The sequence below is a fragment of the Sturnira hondurensis genome, unplaced genomic scaffold, assembly GCF_014824575.4.
Source record: "Sturnira hondurensis isolate 20B ecotype Veracruz unplaced genomic scaffold, ASM1482457v3 Scaffold0015509, whole genome shotgun sequence".
In the NCBI taxonomy this organism is placed as follows: domain Eukaryota; kingdom Metazoa; phylum Chordata; class Mammalia; order Chiroptera; family Phyllostomidae; genus Sturnira; species Sturnira hondurensis.
In genome coordinates, this window is record NW_028088140.1 from 6,811,819 (window position 1) to 6,831,703 (window position 19,885).

Below are 19,885 nucleotides of genomic sequence, written 5' to 3' on the forward strand. Positions count from 1 at the left end.
AATACTATAAAAATAATGATTAAAATGTCAAGTATTCTTTTAAAAACTCATCACAACATTACAGTGGCTTATACAAGATCAATATGCTGATTACTGCTAACCTTTTCCTTATGTGACAGTAATTCTTGAACTAGTGCTATGCTAATAAAATTATCTATTCCAAGGCAACTTAATTCACCAAAAAAAGCTGTTTGTCCATATAAATAACTACAAATGTGACTGATGAGAATTTTTAAATAACATTTGAGAGTTTATTAAGACCCTAGTTACAACGACGGCATAGTTCCCAATTCTTAGACACATGAAAGAATTGAAAATCACTGCCCGAAGGCATTGAGAAAAGTCACCGGGGAACTTGTAGAGCAGGACCACCAGTGTTCTCGTTCCTACCAACCATGACTTCCAGATCCCATGGGCCTCCCAGTGAGTGGGTTTCAAACCGGTTCCTAAGGCACCTCGGAGGTGACTCACCTCTGGGAATGAGGGGGCCAAGGAGTCACTGTAAAACTCACTCTTTCCTTTCCTGATTTCCCAAACTGTGCATCCCTTACCACCACCACCGCCAGCAGCGAAATCTTTGTTGTTAACCAGAGCTACTCTTTTTAGTCTCCTTTTATATACATGAAGTTTCTTTAGACGACTCAACTTAAGGAAAGGATTCCATTATTAAAAAAAAAAAAACTAGAAACCACGGCTCTAAATACCACCAGGGTTTGTTTTGTAGCTAGAATAAGCTGAGAAGTTTCCCTCTAAGCCAAAAAGACTTAAAGTAAAGCCCTGCAACCTTGGCAAAAGTGGCCCAAGAGACAAGTGATTGCTCACACTGCTATGCATGAATCAAAGAAGTGTGAGTTCTCATCTGTGAAATGAGAGGTTAGACTGGAGGCCCTCTAAGGTCCTTTAAACATAGTGATTCCAATTTGGCTTTGGACATGTGGAATTAAAGATGTGAATAGGAAACAGAACTATCTAGCCAGCAAATTTTGCTTTCCAGAAAGATAAAATTTTCTTAGAAGGCAACTGTACAATTCAGAATCAAGCCCTCAAAAGCCCACATAATAAGTATCTCTCCTATTTTTCCTCCTACCCTTTAGACATAAACATTGTCCCTGGGGTTTGGTCCCTGACTACCTTTTTTCCTCCATTTCTCTTTCTTTTCAACTATTTGTGTGACTGTGCAAGTCACTTTTTTACTTTAGCCTCAGTTAAAATGAAGGGCTTGGGCTAGACCATTTAGCTTTTGCATAAGGTAATTCACCTAGGTCAGGGGTCAATGTACAACTCAGATTCAGACAATGGTGTCTTTTCGGAGTACTTGAATGAGTGCTGGGCTGAATGAGCTACACATACAATTGTACTTAGTAACATAATTTCTCTTGTCTTCACATTATGTACGGGTCAGAGAGCTAATGTTCTTGACCAGCATGTTTCCTGTATCACTACTTAGCCTCTAGTAGTTTGGAGGGGCTGCAGTGAGAGCTGAAACTATGGACTGAGCTGGCTAATGGCAGAGTCAGGATTATTAGGTCACACATTTACAACTCCTAAACCAGAGCTATCAAATCACTCCAACAAAAACTGGTCATCACTGCCTTCTAATTTCTCTATTCATTTACTGTCATGACAATTATTTACTGAGTATTCACTATGTACCCAGCACTGTTCCTAGCAGTAAGAACACATTAGAGAACCAAGCAGACGAGCAAACAAACACAAAACCTGTGCTATCAAGAAGCTTGTATTCAATCACTGCTATGACACTAAATTTGTCCCAGTCATCTGGGCACAGATCTCAGACACATCCTTGGTTCTTCCCTTCTCCGCTCTCCATCAGATTCACGCATCATCTTCCTTGAAAGGATAGCTCTGCTCCCAATCCTTTCTCTAAACTTACGAAAGGCTTTGTTTGAATTTCTCTTTTACGACATTTATCCAAATCTGCCTGCATTAATTCCTCCATGCTTATTTTACTCTTTTTGAGAATATAAAAGCTTACTTGGTGGGAAAAATTATGTATTAACCAATTTTACCTTTAAAAAATTGTTGAGGTAAAGAAAACTGAGCATAAAGATATCAGGAACTAGTGATAATTGTTGATCTTCTTTTTAAGAGATGGTAGCACAATTCTAATTCTCCACAGCACCCAAAAGAAAAAGGTCGTGTATCTAACTGCTCCAACCATCTTGGTTTTTACCATTTTCATAATGCAGCACAGAGAAATGGTTAAAAGTACAAGCATTGCCGTCAAATGGCCTAATTGTTTTTCCTTTCGGAATTTTAAAAATACTGTCTTTGGGTTTCTATTATTTCCAAAAAGAAGTCTGTTGCCATTCTTTGTTTTCTGTAAAAAATAGCTTTTTCCTCAACTATTTTAAAATTAACTTTTTATTCTTAGATAGTGGTAGGTTCACATGCAGTTGTAAGGAATAATACAAAGAGATATTGTGTACCTACCACCCAGTTTCCCCCACTGGTTCCAACACCCGCCCTCCATTTTCTAGAAAACATTGTGCAGAATTGGTTCTCATTTTTTTCAAATTGCTTGGTAGAAGTCTCCAGTGAAATCATCTTTTGAAAAATTATTAAATTACAAATTTAGTTTCCTTGATAGTTACATGACTATTTAAATTATCTATTTCACACAGAGTTGTATTAGTACGTGCCTATTTCATGTTTGTCAAATTTATTTGGGTAGAATTGTTCACCTCTATGTAAGCTAGTAAGATTACCTTATCATCCTTTTGATATCTGTAAGGTCTCTAGTGATACTTGGTTTCATTCCTGAAAAAGCTAATTTGTGTCTTCTATCTTTTTTGTCAGTCTAGCTAAAGATCTGTCAGTTTATTAATCTCAAAGAAATAGCTCTTTATTTCCCTGGTTCCCTTTATTGCTTTTTTTTCAATTTCATTGGTTTCTGCTCTTATCTTTTTTATCTCCTACCCTCTGCTTGCTTTGGGTTTATTTTGATCCTCTCTTTCTAGATTCTTAAGGTGAAAACTTAGATTATCGGTTTGACATTTCTTTTCTAATGAATGCATTTAGTGCTATACATTTTCCTCTCAGCACTGCTTTAGGTGTATCCCAGGTATTTTAATATGTTGTATTTTCATTTTTGTTCAGGTCAATCTATTTTTTTAAAATTGTTCTTTCATTGAATTATGACTCACAAATTACTTGAAGTGTCATTTCATTTGAAGATTTCCCTGCTACCTTTCAGTTATTGATTTCTAGTTTAATTCTATAGTGACTGACAAACTACTCTATGTGATTTCTACTTTTATAAATTGGTTGAGGTTTATTTTATGGCCCAGGATTATGACCCCTCTTGGTATATGCTCAGTGACCACTTGAAAACATTGTACATAGGTACTCTTATTGGGTGGAGTACAATAAATAAATAAATCCTGTTCAATAAATTAAAAAATTCTGTTCAATAAATGTTGACAGGATTCTTTCAGCTGACAGTGTTGTTCGGTTCTATAGCTATCCTAACTTTCTAATTGTTCTATCAATTTTTAAGAGAGGAGTCTGACGTCTCCAACAGTAATTGTGAATTTGTCTATTTCTCCTTTTAGTTCTATCAGTGTTTACTTCACATTATTTTGTAGCTCTGGTTCATATATATTTAGAGCACATATTTAGTATTCATTATCTTCTTGGATGAGTGGTTTCTGTCATTATAAACTGTCTACCTTTGAATTTTCCTTTGATCTGAAATCCACTTTATCTGATATTAATATAGCCATTCCTGCTTCTTTTAATTTTTGCATGATGTATCATTTCCTATCCATTTACTAACTACCTATTTGTTGTATTTGAAGTTTCTTGGAGATGGAATATAGTTGGGTCTTTTATTTTTAAAATAAACTCTATGAATCTATCTTTTGAGTGGTATATTTAGACAATTTACATTTATTATGACAATTAATATATTATGGCTTAAGGTTTCCTTTTTGTTTTATTTTTAAGTTTGTTTTCTTTATCCTGCCTTCCTTCCTGTGGGTTTCTTGAACATTTTTTTTAGGATTCCATTTTGATTTATCTACCATGTTCTGGGTATCTTTGTGTATAGCTTTCTTAGTTGTTGCTGTAGGTACTACATTATCTGTACATAAAATCATAGTGTGTTGGATTCACTTTATCAGTTCCAGTGACAGAGAACTTTCCTTCCTTTATATCACTTTATCCTTATTCATAATATAATTATCTTATTTCCTCTCCATACATTTTAAAACATACTGGACAGTGTTTAGAATTTGTGCTTCTAAAATCAAACAGAATTTAGAAAATTTACTCATGAAAAGAAAGTCTACTATATAAATACCCACAGTTTTGGTTACTGTGCTCTTTTATCCTTCCTGATGTTTCAAGGTTCCTTTGAGTTTTCTTTCTGTTTAGAAAGTCTCCCTTAGACACTTTTTTGGACATATGTGTACTGGCAACAGAGTCTCTTAGTTTTTGTCACTGTAAGAATGTCTTGATTTGCCCTTCATTCCTGAAGGATACTTTTGCTGGATGTAAAATTATGAGTTGACAGTTTTCTTTTAGAACTGGATAATGTTGTCACATGTCCCTCTAGCCTCTGTGGTTTCTGATGAGAAATAGCAATACCTGGGAATTGTTTTCCTCTTATATAAGGAAGGTATCATTTCTTCCTTGCAGCTTTCTGTATTTTTTCCTATCGAGTTTAAGTCTAATGTCCCTTACTGGGGATTTCATTGGTTTCATCCTGTTTGATGTTTGCTCAGATTCTTGAATCTATTATGGTGTGTCTACCAAAGTTGGGGTGGGGGTCAGGCTTTTATTTCTTCAAGCATATTTTTTAGCACTGTCCTCCTTCTCTTTTCCTTTCTAGGACAAAAATCTTTGATTGATTTTTACATTCCCATAGGTACCTGAGGCTATCCCTACTTATTTCTTTTTTAATCTCTTTTCTATAGTTTGTTTACATTGGGTGATTTCTAATATACTATCTTCAAGCTCACTGACTCTTTCTATCTCCTCCACTCTGCTGTTGAACCCAGTAATTGAGGTATTTTTGTTTTTTTGGAGGGATTTCTAGGTCTGTTCCTATTGATTGATCCTTTTCCTCTATTACGAAATGCATTTTTTCTGCTTCTTTGCATGCCCAGTAATTTTTTTAAAAAGTCTTTAGTTTTAGGTTCCCAGGAAAATTGAGCAGAAAGTGCAGAGCTCAATATATCCCTGTCTCCATAAACACAGCCCCACCCACCACCCACTATCAACACCTCACACCAGAGTGGCACATTTGTTACAACTGATGAACCTACACTGATATACCATTAACACTCATAGTTTACATTAAGGTCCACTCTTGGTGTTGTCTATCATGAATTTTGATAATATATATTGGCATGTACCCACCATTACTGTATCATACTGAATAGTGTGTGTTCCATGTATTCATTCCTCTCTCCCCCTATCCCCAGGGCAAACACTTCTCTTTTTAATGTCTGTATAGTTTTGCCTTTTCTAGAATGTCATATAGTTGGAATCCTGCAATATATAGCCTTTTCAGATTGCTTCTTTCTCTTAGTAATTTTCACTTAAGGCTCCTCACATCTTTTCATGGTTTGATAGCTCACATTAGTTTGGTACTGAATAATCTCCCATTGTTTGGATGTATCACAGTTTGTTTAATTATTCACTTAACAGAAGGTCATTTTGGTTGCTTCCAAGATTTTACAATCAGGAATAAAGCTGGTAGAAACATCTGTGTGTAGGTGGTTGTGCAAACATAAGTGTTCAACTCTTCTAGGTAAATACCAAGGAGTACAACTGCTGGATTATATGGCAAGGCTATGTTTAGTTTTATAAGAAACTGCCAAACTGTGCTCTAAAGTTGCTGTATCATTTTTCATTTCCAATGTCTGTTGTTCCACATCATCACCAGCATTTGGTATTGTCAGTGTTTTGGATTTGGGCCATTCTACCAGGTATGTGTCTCACTATTGTTTTAATTAGCAATGCCCTATCCACACACAGTGTTGAGCATCTATGCTTATTTGCTATCTGTATATCTTCTTTGGTGAAGTGTCTTTTAAAGTCTTTAGCTCATTTTTAACTTAGGCAGTTTGTGTTCTTATTGTTGAGTTGCAGTTCTTTGTACATACTGGGTTATAGTTCTTTATCAGATGTCTTTTTCAAATATTTTCTCCCACTCTATGGCTTGTCTTATCATGCTCTTGACAGTGTCTTTAATAGAGCACATGTTCTTACTTTTAATGAAGTCTAACTTACCAATTATTTCTTTCACATATCACGTGTTTGGTATTGCATCTAAAATGTCATCAACAAACCTCAACTCATCTGGTTTTTCCCCATGTTATCATATAGGGGTTTGATAGTTTCACATTTAGGTCTAAGATCTATTTTGAGCTAATTTTTGTGAAGAGTCTGTGTCCAGGTCCACTATTTTGCATGTACAGTTGTTTTAGCACCAGTTGTTGAAAAGACTTTTTCTTCATTCTGCCTTTTCTCATTTGTCAAAGATCAGTTCACTATAGGCCTGAACAGTGTGGTTCAGTTGGCTGGGCGTTGTCCACAAAGCTAAAGGTCACTGGTTCGATCTCCAGTCAGGGCACATGCCTGGGTTGCAGGTTTGGTCCCAAGTTGGGGCGCAAATGAGAAGCAATCAAATGATGTTTCTCTCCCTCCCTTTTCCCCCTCTTCCCTTCTCTCTAAAAAATAAGTAAATAAAATCTTCTAAAAAAAAACATCAGTTCACTATATTTGTGTCGGTCTATTTCTAGGCTTTTTGATATGTTCTAATGATCTATTTGTCCATTCTTCTCAATTATCATAGCTTTATAGTTTAGTTCTGAAGTCAGATAGTGTCGGTCCTCTGACTTTATTTTTCTCTAAGACTCTGTTGGCTATTCTAGGTCTTTTGCCTGTCTACATATACTTCAGAATCAGTTTGTCAATATCCACAAAATGCTTGCTGAGTTTTTCACTGGGATTATACTGAATCTACATATCAAGTTGAGAAGGAGATACACTTCACATTTTTGAGTCTCCCTATCCATGAACATGAAATATCACTCCATTTATTTTGTTTTTCTTTGATTTCATTCAATAAGTTTGGTAGATCTCTTCATATAGATATTGTATATTTCAAAAATATCTTCTATATTTACTATAATAATTAGCACTATGATTAATGCTGTCAGGAACTAATAATAATACCATCTTATTGAGTATTTACTATATGTCAGGCAGTACAATAAACATTTTGCACATGGAATTTCAAGTTTCCAGATCGTAGTTTTTAAAATCAAATTAGTTTACCTATTTTATATTTCTGCTTTTGTAAGTTTTCCCCTTTTCCCATATGTACTAGAATTGAACTTTCTAAATCAATAATAGAAAACAAAAACATTTTGTTATTTATTTACACTAGAAGGTAATAGTTTACTCAGATTTGAAGTTCACACTTTAATCTATTTTTGGAAGTTACACTCTCTATTCCTTCATTCAGTGTCTTAAAAAGAATTCTATTCAGACTGACAAGAGAACAGAAATAATAGCATTTGTCGCTTTCAGGCCCTGAGAGTTACCTTGGTCATGGGGGTCTTACAGGTGGGACGGTCGGAATGCTGGGAAGTGAAGGGAAGTACAGTGAAGGTGGGGAATGCAGGCGCTGCAATCACAGACGCCCTCAGACCACGTAGAGTACCTACATGCTGGTCTGACACTGAAAACTCTAGTGTACTAAAATCAAGAACAGGATCATATACTGAAGAAATTTGTGGACATGCAGTTTTAAATGAAATAAAATCTAGCATTTATGGAATTCTTATTATGCACTTGGTCCTTGTCTAAGTACTTTACATATTTTAACTCCATCAGATACGTACTATTGTTAACGCCATTTCATAGATGAGGACATTGACGCGCGCAGAAGTTAAGTCAGCTCCCGATGTCATACTAAATGAACACTTGAAACATTTCAAAATTTCACGTTAAAAAGTTTAGTTTTTGAGATACTCTAAACTGCATTCAGAGTTTAATTTTAATTAACAAAATTTCACAAAACCCTTCTAAAAGGCTGCCAAAAATCAATCACGGAGGTAATTTAATTTTAACTAAGGAGACTTTTGCCAATTGTGATGTGGTTCAAAGTAATCTGAGAGGGGTACAAGTCAGAGAATTTTCAATATTTTAGATAAAGGAACCATCCAGGTCCAGAGCACCATTCCAGAGAGAACTTCAGAACCTACTAGGACAGAAAGGAAGTGCTGTGAGCGGTTTCATAAGATCTACTGACATATATGTGTCAGGATAAGGACCACATCAGAAATGCAGTATCAGCTTTGTGCTACCAGTGTTAAAAGGGAAAAAACAGCATATGATAACAGGGACACAGAGTGGCTCTCCTTCTTGCTACAGGAACTCTGGCTTCTCACCTGTCCCATAAAAGCTAAGGTAGAGCTCCATCACTTTGAAGAGGATGACGAGGTAATCTCAGGGACCTGGCATTTTGTATTACGTCATTCTTGCAGGGCTCAATGCCCTCTCTTGAGATCTTAATACTTGCACACTGAATTACACTTGCTTCTTTCACTCATTCAATCTATCAGAATAATGACCTACACCTGCTCTGTATTGCTCTTCATTACTATTATTTGCAGAATAATATAAAATTAGACTCTTAATAACATAATAAAAACAAAATGGCATAACTTTTAAATAATGACTAGGCATTGAGAAATCATATTTTTTTCATAAGAAAAAGATACATTCTTTCATAAACATTATTTCAGAATATCATGAGGGAGACGTGAATTCCTGAAGTGTTTCTCAGAAAAACACGAACAAAAACTTCCCGAAGTTTCCCCTAAGAACCAATACACTAAAGGATATTCAGTTACTTCTTTCACTTTACCTGTAGAAGTGAAAGTACAAGTGTTGTATGAATCCTTAATTAATGAAAGAAAAAGCAATTATTTCAGTACATCAAATGAACATATTTTATGCTACTTAAATTGTTCAGATTTGAGAATGGCAAGAGTAGGCTTTTCTTTGAAAGTTTTACTGCTGTTTCATAATACACAATCAGCTCACTAGGTTTTACTGAAATTGTGTATAGAAACTGAAGTATATTAAGATAAGTGATCAAATAAAATACCGAGTAATCCGCTAATTAATGTAGATCCTGCATAATTAATTGGGAAGTAGATACAAAAGAACTTGGGTCTCATCACAAAGTCTCTCTTTTCTAGCCCCTACTAATTATGGCTTCCCAGCCAGCTGTTTACCCTCAGATTCCTAAGATGCTGCAGGGCATCACAGTTATGAAATTACCTGACTCTTTAAAATTTTTAATAAATATATTTCGGCCTTTCATGAGTAAAAATACACTAGCCATCAGATTTCAGATATAAGTTTCATTCTTTACAAAAACAATAATAATAAGAAGCTGAAAAGATACAAATAATCATTACCAGATAAACACCATGATTACATTTAAAAAGGCAAAGTATAAAATAAAGCACCACTATCTTTTTTTAAAATAAATTTTATTGATTATACCATTACAGTTGTTCTATTCCCCCCCTTCATTTCCCTCCACCCAAACACTCCCTCCCCCACCATTCTCTCCCCCTTAGTTTGTAACCAGGTGTTTCAAGTTCTTTAGATTCTATATTTCCCCTACTATTCTTGTCCTCCCCCCTATCTATTTTCTACCTACTGTCTATGCTATTTTCTGTACCTTTTCCCCGCTTCTCCTCCTCCCACTCCCCATTGCTAACCCTCCATGTGTTTTTAATTTCTATGGTTCCACTCCTGATCTAGCTGTCCTCTTGGTTTGCTTTTGTTTTAGGCGTGGTTGTTAATAACTGTGTGTTTGCTGTCCTTTCACTGTTAATATTTTTCATCTTCTTTTTCTTATATAAGTCCCTTTAGCATTTCATATAATAAGGACTTGGTGATGATGAACTCCTTGAACTTGACCTTATCTGAGAAGCACTTTATCTGCCCTTCCATTCTAAATGAAAGCTTTGCTGAATAAAGTAATCGTGGATGTAGGTCTTTGGATTTCATGACTTGGAATACTTCTTTTCAGCCCCTTCCTGCCTGGAAGGTCTCTTTTGAGAAATCAGCTGACAGTCTGATGGGTACTCCTTTGTAGGTGACTGTCCCCTTACCTCTTGCTGCTTCTAGGATTCTCACCTTCATTTCAATCTTGGCTAATGTAATTATAATGTGCCTTGGTGTGTTCCTTCTTGGGTCCAACTTCTTTGGGACTCTCTGAGCTTCCTGGATTTCCTGGAAGTCTATTTCCTTTGCCAGACTGGGGAAGTTCTCCTTTATTATTTGTTCAAATAAGTATTCCACTCGTGGCTGTTTCTTTCCCTCTTCTGGTACTCCTATAGTTCGGATGTTGGAACATTTAAAGATGTCCTGGAGGTTCCTAAGCCTCTCCTCATTTTTTTGAATTCTCATTTCTTCATTCCTTTCTGGTCGGATGTTTAGTTCTTCCTTCTGGTCCATTCCATTGATTTCAGTCCCAGTTTCCTTTCCATCACTATTGGTTTCCTGTGCATCTCCCTTCATTTCAATTAGTTTAGCCTTCATATGTTCCTCTAATTTGTGACTAAAATCAACCAGTTCTGTGAGCATCCTGATGACCAGTGTTTTGAACTGTGCATCTGAGAGGCTGCCTATTTCCTGGTCGCGTAGAGTTATCGGCTCTGGGGCTTTGAGTTCTTCTTGAGCCATCCTTTGGACTGTTCGTGCCTGTTAAGTATCAGGATTGGAGCCCTAGGTGTTCACCAGAGCAGGGCAACTCAGTTGCTGGGTTGTGACGCTGTACATGGGGGCAGGGTCAAAGAGGAGCAATGACGGTCCCGTCTGCCACCTCCCACCACTGCTGCCACAGCTGCCCCCGTCACTGGGGTCCTCGTGTTTCGTCCCACTGCATGTGAATGTGCCACCGCCGTCAGCCCTCCACCACTGGGTTCGCCCACTGGGGCCTGTGCGGTCTGTCTCACTGTGCGCGAATGTGTGACCGCAGTCAGTCTGCCCCGCACTCCGACTGGTTCCGGGCTGCCTGCGCGCCTGGGTTGGGTGATCTTTCCTGCCCAACCTTGCTCCACTGCCAGCTCAGACCCTCTTACAGGTCCCGGTTGAAGGGTTCATTGTTGTCGGACTTTCGTATAGTTCAATTTTCTGTTCTTTGGCTGTGTCTTTGTTTACTAAACCTTTGTTGTATTCAAACGTGGTTGTGGGAGAAGGCACAGTGTTTCCACCTATGCCTCCATCTTGGTGGAAGTAGCACCACTATCTTTAATCTCAGTATTTACTCTTCAGTATACTAAATCTACATTTCAGACTGGAAATCTTTATTACTTCTATTTTCCACAAGAAAAATTTTATATGCAGCTACTCTAAATCTGTTATAATTCCAGATTCAAACTCTTTCATCATCACATATAGTATGGATCTATTTATCTCTTCACACAATTAGAGCTCCTGGCTGACTCCTAATTAGCATGGCAACTTCAAATCATAGGTTATTTCAAACCTACAACTCAAGAGCTGGGATTTGGGGTGCCTGATTTCTATCGTTAACATGGCTGCTGACTTTCTTTGAGACTTTGAACAAGTCACTTGTCTTGTGCTTCAGTGTCCTCATTTAAAATGGAGACACTTTGCCCTGGCTGGTGTAGCTCAGTGGATTGAGTGCAGGCCTGCAAACCACACGATTGCGGTTCGATTCCCAGTCAGGGCACACGCCTGGGTTGCAGGCCAGTTCCCAGCAAGGGACTCACGAGAGGCAACCATACATTGATACTTCTCTCCTTCTCTCCTTCCCTTTCCCTCTAAAGATAAATAAATAAAATCTTAAAAAAATAAAATAAAATAAAATGGAGACATTGTTACAACCAAAGTGAGATCATATGTGAATAAAGCATTTAAAGCTGTAAAGAATTTTTAAATGCAAAAGATTATCATAAATATTTATTGTTTTCTGGTACTGTATTGTTAATGAACTGGATTCAAAGTTCATACAGCTTCTTATGTAACAAACAATCATGGATCACTCACTGTTCACAAAAGTCGGCTTGATCGAACTAGTTATTGGTAAAGGAAAGTGAGCATATTTTAACTCTTGATTCCAAATAACAACAATGCAATAAATGTGTAATGCAAATGCACTTGTACATAAAATGTTTCACAGAACTACAGACAACAAACTCTTTTACAAGTTCAACTAGTACTACATTTGTTATATGACGATACCAGGATAAAATTGGCATTTCTCTCCATCCTGAAAATCATCTAAAAGCAACATAAAGAATGAAAAACACAAACCCCATTTTTGGAAATATTAGGAGACAAACCACAAAACAAGTAGAAAGGCTGCCCAAAGCAACAGAGACACAGTAGGAATGCACGTTGTACGCAGAGAGAGAGGATGTTGCTGCTGATGTCAAACAACAAAGCACAGCTCCTGAAAGGTGACAAGGTACACCTCTCAGGTACAAACCCTTTCTTGACAACAGTGGAAACAAGGTTCGTGGGCTGACAGCCAGAGCTCTCCTGGTTGTGGTATGGTTCCAAGAAAGAGACGGGGACACTGCTAAATGGGGAATCTCACGGACAGCTATATTTGCAAAGAGAGAAGTCCTTTGTGGCTATGGGAGAAAAGAGACCATCACCATTGACTTGAGCAAGATAAAGGCAGCAAAGAGCATAAAAATCTAACAGTCAAAAAGAATATTCACAAGAAAAATAGTACTATCAAGAAAATGGAAAGCATGTTCAAATACTTCACCATTAATTAATAACAATAATTGTGGCATCAACACTAACTTAGGATTTATAAAAATATATAATCATAAAGTTTTATTGACTAGAAAGATAACAACAAACTACTATAGTCAATCACTCACCTCTAATTCATATTTTATTTTTTCTCCTTCCAAAATACGTGCAAATTCTTCTTTCTGGTGTTCAAATTCTGATTTGAGAAATGTATGTTCATAGCGAAGTTTATTATACTCAACTCTATACTTTTCAACTTCCTAAGTTAAAAGAAGATTGCAATTTATCACAAATTATAAATGAAATTTATATTTACCCTCAAAATTACTTTTGCAAATATAATTTTAAATTACATTATACTCAGAGCAATTATAAATGTAAAAATAAGCTTAACAGAAATATAAATAAACCTTGGAAAAGTTCTGGTAACAAGTATGCTACACAGAAAATTAGCACAATCCTGAGAAGGCACCGATAAAGCCAATTACCACTCAATTAACCTAACCTCCTGACTGGTTCTCATAATAATAAAAAATGTTCAGAAATGCATATAGCATATCAAAAGTTTTGACCTCTGGACTTAATAAAATAACTTTAAGAACATAACACACCTTTCAAAATGTAACAGGTTAAAAATTAATTTGATGATAAAACAAAAAAATACCCCTAAAAGTCATACAGAATGAATTCAAAGTACATAAAAAATTATCTTAACATTTAGTACAATAACTTCAGGTTCAAATATTACAATGATAGTTAAACCTGATACATCAGTCTGAAGAATATACGAAGCGCCAACTTTCCCAACCAAGCAGGAACACATGCCTCCCCTGGTATGCTCCAACCCCATTTCCTAACACTGTGAAAGATGGTGGTATTCTGAATCTCATTCTAAATAACAGAACAGAAAGGAGGAGGAGACACTACTTCAACATACACCAGAATATAAAGTAATAATGAAGGCTCCTAAAATACTCAGTCCCTAGAAATCTTCAGTCAAAAGATTTCTCTTCTAAGCCAGTTCACAAACCCAGGAAATGGGTTTTGTGATTTTAGTAGAGACATACTTTGTTTTGGTATTTAATTTAATCTTTATTGCATTTCCCCCCATTATCCTTTAGTCCCTTCTATCCCCTCTCTCAGCAAACACCATACTGTTGCCCATGTCCATAAGTCTTCTCCTTTTTGTTTTCAAATTTTTAAAAATGTTTTTATTTAACTTGATCACTTAGGTCTACGCAGTTTTGTTCATATCCAAAAATGAAACCGACTCCCAAAGCTATAATGCTTTGATTATCCATTAGGAGAATATTCAAAAGATGATTTAAGCCAGTAAGCCCCTTACAGAACAGGATCCACAATTATTTTATGCAATGGCAACATAACTAGCCTACAGTTTCCCAAAGGGGTCCATTTTGAAGGGGACAATACTCACTTGTATGAATAAGGCCCAGTATATCTGTCAAATAAGGTAACATATATAAAATATCTAGTATAGTACCTACCATATTTAATATCTATTATCTTTTCCTGTCCCCTTTATTAAATATTTAGTCATATTAAACCGAGGCTTCATATAAGGAGATTAATCACAATCTGAAGGAAAATTATATCAAATTTTTACTTTTCTTAGGTGGCATTAAATTCATTCTTTCATTCAATGAATATTAATTGAGCACCTACTGCAGGCTAGGGACTGTTCAAGGAACTTGGAATATAACAGTGAGCTAAACAGATAAAGTTCCTCCTCCAGTGCAGTTTACATTTCTAGAGGTGGTAAGAGACTACAAAAATAATAAGCACAATGAATATTATACATATCAGAAGACGGTAAGTACTAGAGAAAGTAAAAATGCATAGGAGGGTAAATTGGGATCCAAAGGGCTAAAGACTGATGGAAAAGGCAAGTTGGCATATTAAGTGGGGGCAGGGATTGGTCAAAGTAGGCCTCACTTAGAAGGTGATATAGAGGCTGGCCATGAGATATGCAGAAGAAGAGCGTTTAATGTACAAGCAACAGCTAGAGCAAAGACTCTTGAATTGTACCATTTCTGGAATGCCAAAGTGGCATCAATGAGGCTAATGTGGATGGAGAAAAGAAAATCAGGGAGGTAATGGGGTCTGATCCTGTGCAGCCTTAACGGCCACTGTACGGACTCTGTGTGAAAGGGTAGCCACTGCCGGGCTTTTACGTAGGGAAATGCTGCTTTTCATAAGCAAATTTTCACAGTCACATAAAGATAAATGCATAGTTCTTTCTGTATAAATTACTTACTTCATCCAGACTCCTAAAACGCTCTCTCATTGGAGTTTCTAATTCTTGTTGTATTTGGGCCCTTAACAATTCCAAGTTTTGTGGAGTTAATACCTAATGTGCAGAGAAATACAAATGATTCTATATAGAGAGTCACAAACATTAAGATCAAGAATTTGTCAAATTTCAGTCTATCTCATAATTATGACAATAAAATGCAACTCATAGAAATTTTATAACATACCTAATTTTAGAGTAATCACTACATAAATAGAACCATTATCTGAAACAATAATTTAAGTCAATTTCAGGCTCTCAGAGATGTCAAAAATTCTGTTAATATAAGGTCAAGATTCACTAATTATTATTATTGTGATTGTGAGAAATAACTATGCTGGCAACTAAGCTTATAATGTGGGATACAATGGCTGATAGTCTATTTTCTAAAGTAAGCTAAATAAAGGTATAATAATTTGGTATACTATAGAGTATTCTTCAGATTTATTTTCAATCAGAATACACTACGTTTTATTCTAATTGCCAAAATGAATTCAAAGGTTCCTTCCTGTTACATTCTTTATGAAGCCCAGCACTGACAGAGTAGTTCAGTATTTTAGTAAGTTTCTTGAGGGCACACACTGTCTTTATTCACCATAGTGTTCCCAACACTTCACACTACTGCCTGACACAGACACCACTTGATTATAGTTTCTTGAATGAACAAATATTGGTTGTAAAAAAAAAAAAAATAACCTAGTTTGCTCTTCCATTAATTTCTGAAAACTAAGAATGTTTCATTTAATTCATACATTTATTCACCAATATTCAAAATTTCTAAACATTTTACTGAATGAATGCTTACTATGTACAAAGGATAAAGCACTGTGTAACATACTATCTATATAATACACGGTTTAAAATACCTAACATGCATTAACTTCTTTAATCCCTACCATAATACACAATGTAGCTATATTATCATCCCCTTCTTTAAAAACACTAAAGCATAGAGTCTAACCTAAGGATTACAGAAATTCACAGGAATGTTGGGAATCACCCGGCCTGATTTCAGAAGCTATAAACCCCCATGGCTAAGGCTGAGTAAGAGAACCTGGGTCAATAAGACACTAAGGAGACTAAGCTTCAAGAAGTCTCCTAATCTCCTGGCTGCCTTACTTCCCCTGCCTGATTTAAGCCTGAAACAATGACAGAGGGCAGTGTAGCCCTGTGCTGGAAAGGGCAGGTTCCCTGGGGCAATCAGGACTAAGAAAGAATGCATAATTTCCTGTGAAACCTGCTTTGGTAAGAAAGTTCTCAATTTTCTGACAAGGGTCAGAGCTCAATATGAGTGTTTCCCAAAGTTTTATGGTCCTTTAGTTATCTGACCCTGACTCAGAATAAGCCCTCAGAGTTCTTTCTATGTTATCTATTGTTTGATCCTTACTGCCTGCCAATGGTTAATGACCTTTACCTGTATTCCTGTGCAAATAGAAAGCCAATAAAAAGCCCACCGAGGAAAAGGATCTTGGCCCTTCTCCTTTGAGAGATTGGCCACCTTTTCTCCCCAAGCAGATCCTGTCTTGGTAGACTTATTCTCATCCAAGGTGGCTTGGGGCAGAGGCAGGGGGCTGTGGGCAGAGCCTTCCACACAGGAAGCATTATATCTCTCCATAAGAAGTTCAAAAGCATACTAAACATTTTTGTACTTTGCTTATTCATTGAAAGTTTTTAAGCTTAAAAATGGCATCCCCACATATATATTTTAGGAAGAAGCCAAATGGATCAAAAGCTCTGGAGGGAAGATAATTGTTGGCTGTGGGAGAAAAGAGGCAGTGAATGGGATTAGAGAAACCAGACACAAAGCTCTTGCAAAAATCTACTTTATGATGTCAATAATCTGGGTGACAACATCAAGAGTTCAAAATGAGGAGGGGTGGTAATTTAAAAAAAAAAGATGAACAGGTAAACCTTATTTTATCTGGTTTCAAACAAACCAACTTTAAAAATAAGTAAATAAGGGAAAACTGCAGGGAATCTCACCCAAGATATAATATTAAGAAATATTCCACCCTAGCCAGGTGGCTCAGCTGCTTGAAGCATAGTCCCATACACCAAAAGGCTGCAAGTTCAATCCCCAGTTGGAATGCATACAGGAGGCCCAGTTCAATGTTTCTTTCTTACATTGATGTTTCTCTCTCTCTGCATCCCCTTTCCTCTCTAAAATCAATAAATGTATACTATGGTGAGGATTAAAAAAAGAAAGTAAGAAATATTATTCCTTAAGTACTTTTAGGTATGGTGATACTATTGTGGGCAATGCTTTTAAAAGAGGAATTGCCTTGTATAAATGAAGATCTATATTACCAAACAGAAAGAGTTTATCTACCCACACTGGAAGAGCCAAAGACTAAACACCAAGAATTGTAGCAGAGAAAGACTGACTATTGGCACAACCAAGAACAGGAAGCTAATGCTCAAAAGCCTCAAATCCTTGATAGTTTACAAAGAGTTTTATATAGTAAAAATCACAGATCATCATCATGAGGGGTTTGGGGCCATTGGTCCTGGTAATTGGTCAAGAGTGAGATGAGGGCAGTATACCCTTACTCTAGGTCTTGGTAGACTTCCAGACTGGCTTATTCTAGGTCTTTCAGACTGGCTTCATGAGAATGTGGCCAGGAGACTGTTGAGCTTCAGGGATCAGGATCTAAACTACAATTTAGCCATGATGTTTTCTTTAGCTTAACAAAACCCCCTAATTTGTGACCCTGGTCAAGGAAGTCAGTTTCTGACTGCCTCAGGGAGTTAATGAATAGACTCAGGGCTGAGGCTTACAGGGGAAGCCATTAAAAAACTGAATGGGCTGGGGCTACATATTGGCTACATAGTGGGTAGATGAAAGTTTCATTGTGTTTTTTTTTCTGTAAGATGGTTCTAGTACCGCTTAGGAGTTGTTCAAAACAATCTTATTAGATTGTATTGTGACAGCTATCATATTGGTGTGCAAAAAAACTTATAAAAATAGATAAATTTTTGTATAGTCACTGTAATATTGAAAATAGAAGACAATACACACATTTTTGGCATATTGTGCTGTATTATTTCAAAAAAGGTAAAAACGCAACTGAAATGGAAAAAAGAAAGTTTGTGCAGTATATGGAGAAGGTGCTGTGACTGCACGAACCTCAAAAGTGATTGCGAGGTTTCGTATCTTGTTGGACGATGCTTCACAGCTGGGAAGACCAGTTGAAGTTGATACCAGTCAAATTGAGACACCAAGAACAATCGATGCACAGAAGATAGCTGACATACTCAAAATATCCAAATCAACAAAGTGATTGGCAAACATGAAAAATTGCCTCTATTTTATGGAAAAAACTAAGCAGACTTTTTGGCTAATCCAATATTAAATCAGGACCCTTGGTTTCAATTGGTCATTTCCTTTCTGGTAAACAAGCATCTTAAAAATGCATGTTACTAGCTTATCATGATGAACAGAAAAGCTATATATCTTGTAACTCATACTCATTATATGCTATTATTATTTCTGCTATCTTGGTTATTTTTTAAATATATTTTATTGATTATGCTATTAGAGTTGCCCCATTCTCCCCTCATTCACCTCCACCCTGCACACCCTTACCCATCCACATTCCCCTCCTTTAGTTCATGTCCATGTGTCTTAAGTTCTTTAGCTTCTACATTTCCCATACTATTCTTGCCCTCCCCGTATATATTTTCTACCTACCACCTATGGTACTTACTCTCTGTACCTTTTTCTCCTCTCTCCTCCTCGCACTCCCGTTGCTAACCCTCCATGTGATCTCCATTTCTGTGGTTCTGTTCCTATTCTGTTTGCTTAGTTCCTTTTCAGTGTGGTTGTTAATAATTGTGAGTTCGCTGTCATTTTACTATACATGTTTTTTATCTTCTTTTTCTTAGACAAGTCCCTTTGACATTTCATAAAATAAGGGTTTGGTGATGACGAACTCCTTGAACTTGACCTTATCTGAAAAGCACTTTATCTGCCCTTCCATTCTAAATGAAAGCTTTGCTGGATAGAGCAATCTTGGATGTAGGTCCTTGTCTTTCATGACTTGGAATACTTCTTTCCAGCCCCTTCTTGCCTGTAAGGTCTCTTTTGGGAAATCAGCTGACAGTCTGATGGGAACTCCTTTGTAGGTAACTGTCTCCTTATCTCTTGCTGCTTCTGGGATTATCTCCTTCAATTTAATCTTGGGTAATGTAATTATGATGTGCCTTGATGTGTTCCTTCTTGGATCCAACTTCTTTGGGACTCTCTGAGCTTCCTGGATGTCCTGGAAGTCTATGTCCTTTGCCAGATTTGGGGAAGTTCTCTTTTATTATTTGTTCAAATAAGTTTTCCACTTGTTACTCTTCCTCTTCCCCTTTTGGTACCCCTATAATTGGGATGTTGGAATGTTTAAAGATGTCCTGGAAGTTCCTAAGCCTCTCCTCATTTTTTTTTGAATTCTTGTTTTTTCATTTTTTTCTGGTTGAATGCTTCTTTCTTCCTTCTGGTCCACTGCATTGATTTGAGTCCCAGTTTCCTTCCCATCACTATTGGTTCCCTGTGCATTTCCCTTCATTTCACTTAGTGTAGCCTTCATTTTTTTCATTTAATTTGCAACCAAATTCAACCAATTCTGTGAGCATCCTGATCACCAGTGCTTTAAACTGTGCATCTGATAGGTTGGCTATCTCTTGGTCGCTTAGTTGTATTTGTTCTGGAGCTTTGATCTGTTCTTCATTTGGGCCTTTTTTTTTTTTTGTCTTCTCATATCTGTTAGGTATGAGGGGCAGAGCCTTAGGTGT

General features: G+C 36.7%; 1 protein-coding gene across 2 annotated transcripts in view; it reads right to left on the minus strand.

Annotated features, from left to right (window-relative positions):
• The window catches only part of CEP83 (centrosomal protein 83), a 144,084-nt gene that overhangs the window by 48,272 nt on the left and 75,927 nt on the right, over positions 1 to 19,885 (minus strand). For both annotated transcript variants that reach the window (XM_037064687.1, XM_037064686.1), the window contains exons 4-5: positions 15,071 to 15,163; positions 12,924 to 13,055 (exon numbers count right to left, since the gene is read on the minus strand). In XM_037064687.1, coding sequence (XP_036920582.1) covers positions 12,924 to 13,055; positions 15,071 to 15,163 — 225 coding nt within the window. The remainder of the gene's footprint in view (positions 1 to 12,923; positions 13,056 to 15,070; positions 15,164 to 19,885) is intronic.